The following is a 14284-nucleotide window of genomic DNA, read 5'->3' on the forward strand; positions in this document are numbered from 1 at the left end:
TTTACTCATCTCAGACATGTTTGTTCATCAGTCTTCGTACGAGACGCTTTTTGCCAACAAACAAGCTTTGTCTATCCCGTGCCTTGCAATCTCTGACCGTAGCTCCACTTCCCCAAAGTAATTAGGTTCGCTAACTTGGCTGAAGCCCAACGTTTTGAACAGACTGAGGCTCGGGATGTTGTCCTTGTCGATTCTGACACGGAGGTAGCTCAGAGACTTGGGCTTGTCTTTGTTGTTGGCTCCCTTCGCGTACTCGTCCAGGATGGCTGGCAGCGAGGTAGATATGTACCAGATGAACGCCTGTAGGGCTTCTTTTGCTAGCCCTATTCCTCGTGCGTCAGGCCGGGCAATCATTATCTCCAACTCGCCCACCGCGTCCATCTCCCCAGTCTCGTGTTTGCCTTGTTCCCCTGCGCCATCGTTACAGTCCTCGGACGGGTACAAAAACAGGTTCACATCCCCAATCATACGATTGGGCGTGTCGTCTATCTTGCCAGTGACTCTAATAGGTATAGAGACATCCGACAGTGCTTGCGGTGTGTGTGGCGAAGTGCAGATGATGAAAGTCAACTTATCTGCATCCCGTCGCCACGAGGACTGCATAGCGTACTCCTCCGAAAGCGTCAGCGGCTCAGAAGCTGTAAGCGTTTGCAATTCCTACACACTAATCAGCCGTATATTAGGAGAGATAGGAGGCTGGGTAGGCCTTACCTCATCTTGCATCCATTCGTGGTATGTGGGGACATGGTGCAAGCTATAAGGCACAAGGATCAGACGAGGTGTCAAGATGGCTAGATAAAATTAGCCTCGTAGCATGGGTTCAGATCTTTTCACTACATGCCTTCGCTTTCGTTGACTCTCATGGCGCCGGCAATCAAGCAATATTTTTCTTTGGTGATCGATGTTGTTCCTGCATCGCAAATCAATCAGAGATTGCACAGGCGGTATTCAAAGCTGTAAAAGCCAACTCACTAGAATTCTTGCACTACAACAAATGCACACCTGCGTAAAATGGACGTCGAGTTGCGCTTGATATAGCTGTTATCAACCTCTGTCTGCTCAGTCCACGTTATAGGAAAGTTGATTTGGCGGCAGTGTAACACCAGCGACAAACTGCAGACTTTCGCATCGCTTAAAAATTGCCCGGCATGACGTACAGTTAATTATAATATACCAGACGTGTATATTTGCTATGCAACGATAATGCACGTTTGGCATTACAAGCGTTTGATGCGAAGCGGGAAAGCGCGGCGATCCTCGGACGCGACCCGCTTCTATCATGTATCCTGCTCTTCCCGAGGTCCACCGCGACGTCGACCGCCAACGACTACGGCGCGCAACCACAACATACCAAGTTCTATGCAATAACATCCGCGATAATTTCCATGCGCTGTAATGGAGCCAACACGCGTTCTGGTAACGGGTGGCTGTGGCTTCCTGGGCACCGCCGTCGTCTCCGCACTCTTGAGCACCCGAAGATACGCCATCACCGTCATAGACGTTAACCCGCCTTCGCTCGGTAGCACCACCTTTACCAACACTGTACGCTATGTTCGTTGCGACATTCTGGACCCATCTTCCTTGTACAGCGTCTTTTCCGAAGCTCGACCTGCCGTCGTCATTCACACAGTGGGTGTGTTCCCTCTGGGGACGAAGCGCTATTCCATGAAGGGCAAAGGGGCCATCTTCAGGACAAACGTCGAGGGAACAAGGAATGTTGTCGAAGCAAGTAGGGAGTGCGGTACAAAAGCCTTTGTGTATACCAGTAGCGTGACTGTCGTGTTGGACGAGTTGGATCGCGACTTCAGGAATGTAGATGAGCATTGGCCCACGGGAGGTGTACATACGAGCTATGGACAAAGCAAGGTAACAAAGTTTTACTCTATTCACGTTCTCTTTCCTATGTGCAGAGAATACTGCCGATTCACCGTTGCTCTTCCTCCAATTTGTATGAAACCTCCCTGTACTGCTCTAGCCACGACAACGCACACTTCACCTCCGTACTGTATAACCAACTCATGCATAGCAGGCACTCGCTGAATCCCTTGTGCTCTCCGCAAATACGAATGACTTCGCCACCTGCGCCCTGCGCTCAGCACCCATCTTCGGTCGCAACGACACTGTGTGCATCCCTACGATACACTCATGCATCCCAGCCGGCCAGACACCCTTTATTCTAGGCACAGGGACCAATCTCCAGGACTTCGTCTACGTAGAAAACATAGCAGACGCCCATGTCCTCGCCGTTGGAAACTTGTTAAATTCGCAAACAGCTGCTGGAGAGGCCATCTTCATTACCAACGGCGAGCCGGTCACGGCGAGGGACCTTTGCATAGCTGTGTGGAAGGAGTTCGGCCATGTTCCAAAGTTCCACGTCCGGGTTCCAGAAGGATTGACATGGTGTCTGGGCTATTGTGCCGAATGGATTAGCTGGGTGACAGGGTCGGAGGGTGTGCTTAGTCGGGGCATTGTGAGTGACGGATGTCGGGACCGCTATGTTAGTATTTCGAAGGCGAGGTTACTGCTAGGATATAAGCCTCGAGTCGGCTTAGAAGAGGGCTTAAGGATCAGCTGTCAGGTAAGCACACAGAGACTAAAGGGTGAGCGAGATTTAGAGTGTACTAACACGAGTAGGATTATAGAGCGAAATTAGAAGAGCGGAAGAGAAAATAAGCTAGATTACCGTAGTCTAGAGTAAGTTTGGGTACATTGCATAGGTTAATCGCTAGACTGTAACATACTTGTAACTTTTATAATTATCATAGCACGTCTGTGTAAGGTGTACAAGCTTGTAAAATTGAGTCTGTGTAGCGGTCACTTAGATCCTATGTTATCGCAGCAACGCTCTCTCACATATTACTAATGTCTAACGGGAGGCAGGTCCCCACTCCTTCACGTAAGCACCCTTAATACAGCCCAAGTTCATCTCAATACAAGCCTCAATTGAAGGACATCGCTTGGTCACTGATTGCATCGCCTATGTACACATTACCATTACGTTGTCTCGGAAGGCAAGGCCGGGAAACTGTCAGATAGCATCAAAGCAAAGAGCGACGCCCGAGCTGCGGACCATCAGCGAGACAAAGGCTGGCTCAGACGCTCAAACGACGGCTTAGGCCTTGCTTCAAGTTGCAGCTCCTGCTGACATTGCGTTGAAGCTTCGTGTGCACATTGTTACACTATCACACGCACTCGAAGTAGAACGCAAGTAAGTCCTAATTCCACCATGATCGATCTTCGAAAAACAAGCCGGCAACGCCATTCAAGGGACACATTGGAGAAGGCGGATGTGAGTGGACGTGAGCTTAGTAACCTTCGTTATTCCATATGCCCGGAGCAACGTGCTCCTAGCATGCTGGTTAAAATTGCTGTCACACAACTCGGTTCTACTCATTTGACCACCTAATTGACAACCTCTTCGGTCTCGTCGATAATCTCCTCTACGATTTCCTCAATCTCTTCCTGATGTCCATCATCCGCTTGACCAGGCGTCTCACCTTTGAGAGATGCCAGCTCAAGGTCGGCGCCCTCATCGCGTAGCCTCTGTGTAACTTCTTCGCGCCACCTGCGCCACTCATCCAGCATCTCGCGGCGAGCTTCCACCACAGCCTTGTTGGCGGAGCTCTTCTTCGCAATATCTTGTTCATCAAAGACCTTGGAGTAGTTGCGCAGATTCTTGCGGATCTCGGCTTGTTCCTCCTTGGAGAGGAGGGTCGGGGGCCGTGGGCGCCACAGGAGCTGCTTGAAGCCTTCGATGGCTTCTTCGCGGAGCAGCGTGCCTTTGAAGTCGTAGAGGTGGTAACCGTTCTCCATCTAGTGCGTGTCAGCAGAGACAAAAGAGCATAATAGTGATGATGATACATACGCGATGACGGAAGGCACTAGCGACTGTGGCGACATAGCGGCCAGTCGGGTCCCATTCAATGTCGGTGACGCCGTAGTGCTCGGCCGTATCCATGAGCTGCAAGTTGGCATTGACTTCCTTGTCGCCCTTTTCGGACTCCTCCTTTGGCCTGTCGAAGCTCATGTCCCAGAATTCGAGTTCGAATGACTGCTGCGACTGTAGAGCAGCGACAACGACGAATCGTCCCTTGGGCGACCAGTAGATGGCATTGCTGTTCTTCTTGTCGATGGTTCGGATGTGACGGAAGTTGCCTGGCGCGCCACCCTTGAGCTTCTCGGGAGCGAAGAAAGAGACGGCAGTCTTGGGGCCAACAGCGGCGCCCTGGATGACTTCGCCAGTGGTAATGAGCACGAAGCGGTTGCCCTTGGGCTCCCAGGCGAAATTGATGACAGTGTCCTTGATGGAGTCAACGACCTCAACAGGCACACCCTTTTCGCGGACACGGAAGATTTCCAAGTTGGTGGCGAGAGACTTCTTGGACTTGGAGTGGCGGTCGACCTTGACGCAGACGTAGGCAGCTTCCGACTGCCAGTGAAGCTTGGCGTCTGACACGTTGAAGAGGTTTCGGGTGCGCACAATCTCTTTCGACGGGACGGACATGAGGCCGACCTTGGCGGGGTTGCTCCCGAGCTCGGGGGTCCAGTAGCAGAAGAGCTGCTCGTACGTCTTGATGCCTTCTCTGCGGGGCGTTGCGGGGGCCCACTCAAAGTCCATGACGCCCTCGATCTTGACGGAAGTCTTGTCGAGCAAGTTCATGCGCGGCAGCTCGTAGATGGAGATGGACTGGCCCTGGGTCATGCGTGCAACATACTTGTCGTCAGAGGACCACTTGAACGTCGGCCATTGCAGCTTCTTCTTGACCGGGTTGCCCTCGGCATCGATGCCGCCAGGGACGTCAATGGTAGCAAAGGAGCGCAGAGGCTTGCCCGTGGCAATGTCCCAGATGATGTAGTTCTTGCCGTCCTCCTCGAGCGAGAGCGATGGGACGGGGTGGTTCTCGTCGACCTGGAGGGGGCGGTGGGACCAGGTGGTGAGGTACTTTTCGCTGGGGGAGAAGTCGACGAGGTTGACGCCGGGATGGGCGAAGCGCTTCTGGCGGCTCCAGGCCTTGCCGCCCCACAGCTGGACACCTTGGGCGTGCATGGAGGTGAGGTAGGTTCCCTGGGGCGACCACTGGATGAAGGACTCGGTCCAGTTCTCGCGGTCGACCACCTGCTCGGGCTGGTCCTCCTTGTCGTTCCAGAAGACGCCGACCTTGTCCTGGCGGTACATGGCCATTTGGTCGCGGCTGTCGGGGTCGCCGAGCCACCAGCGCAGGTGCTCCTTGTGCTCAAAGGGCGGGATCTCGGGGGCGTGGTACTCGTCGTCGATGCGGCCCTCCTTGCCGTAGCGGTCGATGTCGGTAAGCTTGTTGACGGCCATGGTGTGCCTCTTGTCGAGGGCAGTCCCGTTGAGCTGCTTGACCGCCGCGACGGCCTCGGCGGGCGCGCTGTATTCGACAAAGGCATATCCCTCCGTCTTGCCCGCCTCGCCGACGGGCATGTGCACGCCGTCGTCCTTGACCTTGCCCACGCTGTTGAGCTTCCTCAGCACAAACTTGACGAGCTTGGCCTTGCTGTCCTCGGGCACCACGGGCAGCCCGTCGATGACGACAAAGGCGTCGAGCCCCTCGTCGAGCCGCACCTGGAACTGATCTTCGATGTCGGTAAAGTCGATCTGGCTCTCGTCGAATTCGTCGTCGCCGTCCATAGGCAGGTTCGAGTATGCCGAGGCCATGGTTGCGGTGATGGTTGCAGTCGTAGTTACAATACAGCGGCGGGGTGCGGTTTGGATAACTTTGCGACCCAGGTAATTTTGGTGCGCGCTAGCCCTCGAGTGGGGTCCACGGGCCCGTTAGCTCCATGCGAGGTCCGCGCCAACACTTCACCACAGTCACGCCCGTCTGGCTTGCAGGCTGGCCACGTCGTGAATTACTCATTACACTACAGTACACACACAACACGCCCAAACAAAACCAGTTGCCGCCCGCGAAACATGGTCTATCCAACACAACCGCAATGCGCCTGATCCAACGTGCACTAGATTGCCCCCATCCGTCTCGTCACATGCACCAGGACACCCTCAGCCCGTTGACGCCCATCGCACCAGGCCGCACGCCGCCCAGGGAAGGTAGACACTACAGCAAGACACAACATGTAAGCATCGGCTAGCTCTACGAGCCGCGCTTACCTTCACTCAAGTCGACGTTCGGAGTCTTGACCAACCTTCCGCTCGCCGAGACTCGCTTTTGCAGCCGCGCATCCCGTTCGCGCGCTCGTTCCGACGGAGAGCTGCCGTTGCCCGCCATGATGGGCGGCAAAGACGGAGCTTTCTCTGCGCTGGGTGCGGCCTGACTGCCCACCATGGGTGCCGGCCGCTTGCCAGCACGCTGCTCTGCCTTGAAGTCAAGATAGCTTCGTGCCGAGTGGCCGAGGGGAATGGGCGCTGGCAGCATTGGCAGCTCGGCCCCGTTTTGCAGCAGCAGCTCCGCTACGGGGAACGCTTTGCGGCTAGGCTGCGCTGTGCCTGGGCGAGCCGCTGAGCTTGGCGAGCTTGCTGGTGATGCCGTCGCTGAAGGAGATGCTGGGTCGGCGGCTGCAAGCGCTAGAAACACGGCGTGTGTGCCTCGTGATCGGTCGCGTGCGTTTGCATTTGCCCTCAGAGCTAGAGCGTAGAGCACGTTCTGAATGTCGTTCTTCTTAACCGACGCTAGAAGCGTCTCCTCTGGATTTGCGTAGTGTGACATGTTCGGTGTTATGGGTGCTACGTAGGTCCGATCGGCGTACTTTGAAGTAATGAAATGCAGCCTTTGCTCTCTTGTCGACATTGGCCCCGGCTTCAGCCCGGGTTCCAGTCTTGCTTCCCAGATGGAATTGCTGACGCGGTTGCCGATCTTGAGCAGTATCTCGATGATATCGGGAGTGAAGGACGTGACATCCAGAGTCAAAGAACGCACCTTTGTAATGTGGGTGCCGAGTGACCGATGTATGCCACTGCATTCGATACAAATGATGATGCCGAGGTTGATGGAAACCCAGTCCACCTTGATCTCCGTACCGCAATCTGCGCACATTTTGTTGCTGGAATCCGCGTCTCTTACCTGCCTAAGCAGCTTACCTTCATCGCCAAACGCCTCCTCTCGCCGGTATCCGCCAGGTCGATCACCTACGGTGGCATGCCGCGCCGGTGCCTTGGAGCCGTACGTGTTTCGATGACTTGACATTGATGGACTCTTACCCGTGAGCACTGATGCAATATCTCGGTGCGTCTGTCCAGGCAGCGAGTCTGTTGATGGCCGATCCGATTTTCCTGTCGCCTCAACAGCTGTCTGCAAAGCATTGTTGACTGCACTGATCCACGACTTCATGTCTTCTTCATTGGTTGCCTGGTACACTCGCGTGTATTGGGGGGTGATGACTTCGAAGCAAAACCGGCGATCTGCGTTGCGCGCTTCCCTTACTGAGGCCATGCGGAGGTCGATTGGTTCCATGTGCAGCTCTAGACTCTGCTTCCAGTTGGTGTACTCTGAAAGCCTCCCCTGATCAAGGACGATCCAGAACCTGGATAATGTCAGCAGGCTTCCGACTGAAAGAGGCTATACCTACTTATGCCAGGCTTGCTTGTTCAGGCCCTTGGGATCCACATGGCTTCCGGGCCTGCTGAGGGCCCACAGAAGACCTTCCTTGCGGTGCGCACCCGAACCAGCTTCGGCCATTGCAGCGGGGTCCTTTTCTTCGAGATCCCTGATTCCCTTGAACTTGTCCGGCTGCGGGGCCGCCATGGCCAGGCTCGCCTTGGTAGCCTCGGGGCTCTGCGGTAACGCTATGGAGGAGGGAATGCTTGTAGATGAGATAGTCTGGGGCGGCATGACTGTGCTTTGAAACATGGGTACAAGACTGCCCTTGCGGCCAGGAGGCGGCTCTGGATCTGACCTCGACGTTGTTTTCGGCACACTGCCTGTTGATGCTGCGGGAGATGTGAGGGAGGGCACGGGTACCTCATCGAAAGTCTTTTTAATTGTCTCCAGCGCTCGTCTTTTCTCCTCGCGCTCGGTCCTCTGGATCTGAAACTCCTTGTCTGCCTCTTTGACCTCGCAGCTCAGGGCCTCTAGGTGCGGCAGCATGGTCTCGATCTTCTTCGCCGTCTCAAGATAGCGTTTGGCTTGGGCATCGGCATATTGCGTAAGGTGGGAGAGCACCTCCTGGTCTTTCCGACCTCCATGCAGGTCCTGCATAAATGAGGAGTAGTCGAAGCGCTTCAGCTCAAAGTTGCGCCTCTTGGCTTGGTATTTTGAGTCGGTCTCGGCGCGCTTCTTCTCCTTCAGTGAGTCTTGCCGTTGGCCGAGATATCGTCCTAGGTATTGATAGTAGTCTTTGCTCTCCTCCTCAAAGTCCTTGCGTTTCGTCTCGGCCTGCTTGATGTCGATATTGTAAAGCTTGTATATGGGATCAATGATGAGTTTTTGGATGTTTGTGGAATTGGACTTTTCGTAGCCCAGAATCTCCTTGGCAATCTTGTCAAAGTAGTGGTCAATGGCCGGCTGCACTGCGTTTGCATTGGACGACGAGGCCTCTCTGAGCGCGTCCATGAGGTCGGCCATGGCATTGTTGCATGCGACCTGGGCCTCCATGGCGGACTCGGCGCGTTTGAGGACCTTTTTCCACCTGGTGCGCATGTTGCCCGTCTTCTGCTCGAGTGACTTCATCGTGGCGCGAAACAGCGGCCCATCGTCGGTCTGACTGAGGTCTTCACCGGGGCGTGAGACGTCGAGCTTGACTGAGGCGGTGCCGCTCGCCAGTGTGGTGGTGTGGCTCGGTACGAGGCCCAGGCTGTGCTCGGGGATGGGTTCGCAGATGGGCGATCGCGGAGGTATCGCGTCCCACTCGCGGTCCTCGCCTGCCGAGTCGCTGACGCGAGACTCTATCGACTGGGCCGAGGGGACGCGCAGGCGGGGAGGGACGCCAAGTTCGAGGCGCGGCGAGGGCGACTTTGGGCTCTGCAGCTGGCGCGGCGTGTCTGTTGTAGTCAGCGGATGTTGGGGGCAGGGCGGGGGATGGTACGGACTCTGGACCCAGACGGTGAAGCTCGCCAGCGTCTCGAGGCGGTGGGCGCGCTGGTCATACTCGACGAACTGGAGGGGGTCAGCAGTTGCGGCGACGGAGTGGCAGACGAGGCGGGCTACACACACTGCAGCTGGTGCGCCAGCCGCCGGGGCGCGACTCGGGGGCGCGGGGCGGAGTCCATTTCCACGACCACTGGAACTGGACCGACGAGTGGCCGGCGGTGGAGTAGTCGCCGACCAGCTCGACCTGGGGGTTCTTGTGGAGGTTGGGGTTGGCGTGGAACTCGCGCGTGACGAGATTGTCGAGGTCGCGCTCGCTCGAGGCAAAGACAAACGTCAGGCCATGGATGTGGGTGTCGACGAGGCCCGTGGGGGCGCCGTGGGCAGTCGGGGGAGGCGTGTAGGTGGCGGGGACGGCGAGGTGCTGGCGCAGGACAAAGGTGAAGTGGAAGAGCAGCTCGTCGTCGCTGGGCAGGCGCAGCAGGAAGGCGGGCGGGCCATCGGCGTAGGGCAGCGCGTCGGGGTCCTGGACGAAGTCGATGAGGGTGTCGTCGCCCGGCTCGCGCTTGGCGGCATAGCGGGCGGCGGGGAAGGCGTTGGGCGAGACGTGGAGTAGCGTGCGGTTGCGGGCGTTGGTGATGGTGAGGGCGGCGACGGAGACTGCACGCGAGGGTTAGCAGGGCGAGCGGGCGAGCGGGCGAGCTGGATCGAGGCGGCGGCTTACATCGAGTCTGGTCGCGCAGATAGAGGGCGCCTGCGTCGCCGGCCTTGCTGTTGACTGCGCCCATGCCCGCTGGCAGCAGCCCGTCGAGGCGGACGAGGGGAGGCGGGATGGATAGGCGGTCGGCGGTCTGCGCGATGCGCGGTGCGCTATGCGGTATGCGATATGCGGTATGCGATATGCGATATGCGATATGCGATGTACGATATGCCGTGATCTGTCGCAGTAGCAGCATTGGCGCCGTGGCTACTCCCGCGCGCTAGCGGCGGGCATGGGCGCACGTCCGCCGTCGTCGTCGCAGCAATTTCCCTTCACTCTGCACCCCCGCTGCTGCTTCCTCGACGCCCACCATGCTTCTCCCCACGCTGCGTCACGCCCTGCGCCAGCCGCTCGCCAGCCCGCGTGCCGTCCAGCGCCGCTGGGCGCAGGTGCACGACGTCCGCTTCCTCGCCACGCACGACTCGCAAGAGCGCATCCTCGCCAAGTACCGGGACAAGCTCGAGCACAAGGCGCGCCAACAGGGCCTCAAGGACCTCGACGAGCTCAAGGAGCAGTACAAGGACAAGATCGAGGAGCTGCGCAAGCAGGCCATGGTGCCCGGCGCAACCGCGCCCCTGACGCCGCCGCCCGAGACTCCCTGGCCCTCACCTCCGCCGCCGCCGCCCGCTGCGCCAGGCTCTCCTACGGCCCCGCCGCCGGGCGTCAAGACGCTCAAGTCGTTCCTCGACCTCGCCAAAGTCCAGGCGCTCCCCAGCAAGGAAGTCCAGGCCCTGTGGCGCCTACGCCACGCTGCCAACCCGCAGAGCATCCACTTCGCTGTCCCCGCCACCACCTTCTCCCAGCTCCTTCGCAGCGCCAAACAGCACCCCTCGTTCGTCCTCCCTGTCCCCCGCGAGATACCCGCCGACGCCCCATCGGCCTCGCAGCAGCCGCCTCAGACGCAGCAAGCCGCCGAGCTGCACTATCTCCAGTTCTCCCACCCGCACGTCGATACCACCACGCTCATGTTCACGACACTGGCAGAGTTCAAGCTCAGGGGCGAGTTCGCCAGTCCCCACACCACCGTCACCTTCCACCACGAGCTCGCCGAGACCCACAACTTGGTCCTGGGCCAGGGCTTGGTCACTAAGAACAGGGGCGTATCCGTCGACGACGCCAGATGGCTCGTCATGTGCATGCAGAAGTTCTACGTGCAGACGGAAGAGGGCAAGGGCCGCAGCCAGCTTCTCGACATGTTCACCCGCGGAGACAGCGCATTCCAGGTAGAGCGACTGATAGATGAGGCCGAGAAGATATTGTGATTGTACACGCCACCCGCCTACCCCCTCAGCGGGAGCACATGCTGCACTAGACACGTCTGCCTACAAAGCGGGCATTCGGGCTTCTCCCGCGCCCAGTCCCCGATACACGTCCAACAGAAGACATGACCACACGTCGTCACACTCGGATCCTTCATCTCTTCCAGGCACAGCGTACATTTCCGATTGCCGCCGCCAATCCATCCCATTGTTTCCTCCCCCTCCAGCTCGTATCTTGCCATGTCCAACGCTGGTGTCTGTGTCCACTTTTGCACGTCGGACGGCGCCGCTATGGGCACCGCCGACGCTGCGTCGAATAGTAGCGCGTTGTTGGCGCTGTAAGCATTGGGATCCAGAGACACTTCTGCGCCGCCACCGACAATGGCCGATGTGCCTTGCGGGTGGCCGCCACCCACTGCCGCTGTCGAAGAGGTGACAGTATTGTGCACGTGTAGGTAAGCCTGTACAGCCATCTGTAGGACTAGCAATACGCCCAGGACTTCGTAGCCTGCGCGATTGTCGCCCTCGGTCACCTGGCGCGTGAAGATGTACCGGAGCCCCCATATCCGTTTTGAGAGGTGGTAGTAGCTCCCGGAGAAGTAAAACGTTGCCAACGAGAGAGCGTACACGGGTGATGGCGATGTAATGGTGTCGAGGTTTCGGAGTAGGTAGTTTTGTACGCGCATGCCCAACGGTCGCCCTATCTGTGTCTTGCTCCCACTCTGCTGTGCCTGATGCTGTGCCCGTGCCTGTTGTCGTGCATGCCACCGCAAATTCGCCTCGAGCTTTGCGCGCACTCGCCGCCTCAAGGCCGGCAATGCCCTCCCGAGCACATATGGCCCCAAGATGCAGCCGAGTATGTATCCAGCTCTGCGGCCCAGCGCCGGCAGGCGTCCGCTTTCGCTTTCCACCTGGACAATGTCTGTGTATTCCTCGCCCAGGGTCCGGTTCCCTATCAGCGTCGTCAGACCGAGGTAAAGGACTTCTCCGGCTACACGCGTCTCGGACGCATACGTATGCGACGTGCGCGCGCCATAGAGCTTGCGCAACAGCGTCGAGAGCTGATCGAGAAGCACACCGGAGAAGTAGGCGTCTTTCTGATGCGAGCGAATGATGTCGGGAGAGGCGGCAAAGGGGTAGGCGTAGCGCGTAGAAGACGACATGCTTGTGTCGCGTACAAGAGTGACGGTGGTCGCTGTGTTGTGTTGTTGCATGTCGCAGCTCAGCCACGACCTCGGCTGAACCCTGGAGACATCGCGTCACGTGACTCGCTCCGGCGGCTTATAGAACTCCGGTCGCGTTCTGCATATGTTACATCTAATGTATACACCAACTTACACCCTAGTCTGCTATGTTACCGTAGAAGCCTGTTAAGGCCTTGATCATCAATATGCTTCAGACCTCGGGAGCAGGGTTCTAGCGGACCATTGCAGTGTGGCGCGATCAATTCGCGTCACGTCTAATCCTTGGAGCATCTCGGAGTTCACCTGGGCGTCATGGGAACCTGGAACTAGTACTTGAAGATGAGGAGCATGACGCGGTGGGACGATCTTGTTGGTGTGCAGTGTGGCAAACTTACAATGTTGACGAGTTCACCGGGACGAGCTTTGTTGCCCCACGAACCACATTATCCTGCGACGACATCATCAGATCTGAAACAAGCAAGGGAGGTAAGTCAATATACGTAAGCAAATCAACACACGGGTCTGTTCGAGACGCACTCTTCTTTCAACTGGCCCTGTGGATGGAATTCGAAACGTCTGATGCAGGCACATGGATACGGTGCAGATGAGGCATTGGGACATGGCAACATGCCTGGTCTTCTGACGACGAACTAAGAGATTGAAGCCCATATCTACATTCAACCCATTCGTTACATCATGTCATCTTATTTCGACTTTCTTGTTCCTCCATCCAATCCGCTCCTTGTATTCAGTGACCAGGTCTGCAGCGCCCTCAAGATCTTCTTCAGGAAGCCAATCATGGCTGTCTTCGTATCCCTCCCACTTGACGAGGTAGTAGTCCTTCTCGTGCTCGTGAAAATGCGCTACGATGGCCTCTACAGCAAACTCTTCCGTTGCATCCGCTTCTGCATCGTCTTCGTTGTTGTGTTCGAGCGACTGTTGTCCCGGATACAATGTGCGCATAGATGTTATTCGGCTGCCGACGTATCCGTCCGATTCAAATTGCGGCGAAGCGGGTTGTGGGGGTATTATGTCGTCTTGGTCTGATGCAACAAGCGCTGAATAATTAGAGGAAGACGCTGTCTGCAGAAGGACGTCCGCCACTCTGGAATCCAATGGAGCTGGGGAGCCAGAGTCTCGCGCGGAAAATGGAGCTGCCGTTGGAGCTTCTTGGAGCACGTTATCAGCAGACGGTGAAAAAGCGGGTATGATGGGGTGAAGTTGACATGGAAGAGTGCTCTCGATCCCGGATGGGCTAGAGAACGGACGATCTTTACTGCTGCCCGCATTCCCAACCTCGATTGCGAGCGATGGTAAGTCGCCTCTTGTAGATTTTGCATCATGGTCGCTGAGCGCTAAGTAGTCCACATCTTCTGGTTCGGAAGGTTCAGAAACTTCTGAAAGTTCCCGTCGAGGGACAGAGATGGATACTCTCCTGGGTATTGGTGATACCGAAAGAGCGCTGTTGGCGACAAAAGCCGAGCGTGTGGTGTTGGGCGATGTCTGCGTGGGTTGTCCGATGTGTTCGGTTGTGCGATCGAACACCATAGGTTCGCTGTCTACCAGCTGCTCGTGCATGTCGTTCTTGAGCTGTCGGGAGCTTACGACGAGGCCTCTTGTTGGCTCTACACCTCTCGCCCTTCCCCTGCATTTTCCGCGTGTGGCTCTCGGTCGACCCCGTGAACGTGGGGTCGGCTCTACAGAGAAGGCGAGTGCGCTGAGCATGCGGCTCCCTTTGCTGGCGTTTGGCCCTTTGGCATTCTTTCGCAGTTGGCGACGCGCCAGGTCTTCGGCGTCGGTGCGCATAGCAATGGCCTCTGCCTCTGCCTCGAGCCTGAACTGCTCAGTTTCATATCGTTCCAGTTCAGCTGGAGAAACGAACTGCAGTATGCGTTGCAGGTCCACATCCTCAAGCTGTGTAAGGGCAATACCGTCCCGTGCACTCCCCGGTCCGCCCGTATATGTGACCTCTACGGTGTATAGCTCCCGCTTGAAGCGGTCCTCGGTCTGTCGGCGATGGAGTATTCGCGTTCGTGCGTTCGACATAGGGCAGACGTTAGGTAGTCGTGCGGTGAC

At 57.1% G+C, this 14284-nt stretch overlaps 6 protein-coding genes across 6 annotated transcripts; 1 reads left to right on the forward strand and 5 right to left on the reverse strand.

Annotated features, from left to right (window-relative positions):
* Nucleotides 1–27: 27 nt before the first annotated feature.
* Nucleotides 28–716, reverse strand: J4E84_003865 (uncharacterized protein; the record flags this gene model as incomplete). The annotated part of the gene is made up of 2 exons (XM_049386474.1): nt 28–502; nt 712–716. The coding sequence occupies 2 exons, from the start codon at nt 714–716 to the stop codon at nt 28–30; spliced, it is 480 nt and encodes a 159-aa protein (XP_049246323.1).
* A 2686-nt stretch (nt 717–3402) lies between these two features.
* Nucleotides 3403–5680, reverse strand: PRT1 (Translation initiation factor 3 subunit b; the record flags this gene model as incomplete). The annotated part of the gene is made up of 2 exons (XM_049386475.1): nt 3403–3813; nt 3866–5680. The coding sequence occupies 2 exons, from the start codon at nt 5678–5680 to the stop codon at nt 3403–3405; spliced, it is 2226 nt and encodes a 741-aa protein (XP_049246324.1).
* Nucleotides 5681–6116: 436 nt separating this feature from the next.
* J4E84_003867 (uncharacterized protein) lies at nt 6117–9793 on the reverse strand (the record flags this gene model as incomplete). Its single annotated transcript, XM_049386476.1, has 5 exons — nt 6117–7503; nt 7549–8959; nt 9008–9074; nt 9130–9665; nt 9730–9793. 5 exons carry the CDS (start codon nt 9791–9793, stop codon nt 6117–6119), a joined length of 3465 nt encoding a protein of 1154 aa, XP_049246325.1.
* Nucleotides 9794–10076: 283 nt separating this feature from the next.
* J4E84_003868 (uncharacterized protein) lies at nt 10077–11027 on the forward strand (the record flags this gene model as incomplete). The annotated part of the gene is made up of 1 exon (XM_049386477.1): nt 10077–11027. The coding sequence occupies one exon, from the start codon at nt 10077–10079 to the stop codon at nt 11025–11027; it is 951 nt and encodes a 316-aa protein (XP_049246326.1).
* A 17-nt stretch (nt 11028–11044) lies between these two features.
* Nucleotides 11045–12187, reverse strand: J4E84_003869 (uncharacterized protein; the record flags this gene model as incomplete). Its single annotated transcript, XM_049386478.1, has 1 exon — nt 11045–12187. The coding sequence occupies one exon, from the start codon at nt 12185–12187 to the stop codon at nt 11045–11047; it is 1143 nt and encodes a 380-aa protein (XP_049246327.1).
* Nucleotides 12188–12907: 720 nt separating this feature from the next.
* J4E84_003870 (uncharacterized protein) lies at nt 12908–14254 on the reverse strand (the record flags this gene model as incomplete). The annotated part of the gene is made up of 1 exon (XM_049386479.1): nt 12908–14254. One exon carries the CDS (start codon nt 14252–14254, stop codon nt 12908–12910), a length of 1347 nt encoding a protein of 448 aa, XP_049246328.1.
* Between the last annotated feature and the right edge of the window lie 30 nt (nt 14255–14284).

The sequence above is a fragment of the Alternaria hordeiaustralica genome (genome assembly GCF_023758085.1).
Source record: "Alternaria hordeiaustralica strain BMP 2776 chromosome Unknown scaffold_5, whole genome shotgun sequence".
NCBI lineage: Eukaryota > Fungi > Ascomycota > Dothideomycetes > Pleosporales > Pleosporaceae > Alternaria > Alternaria hordeiaustralica.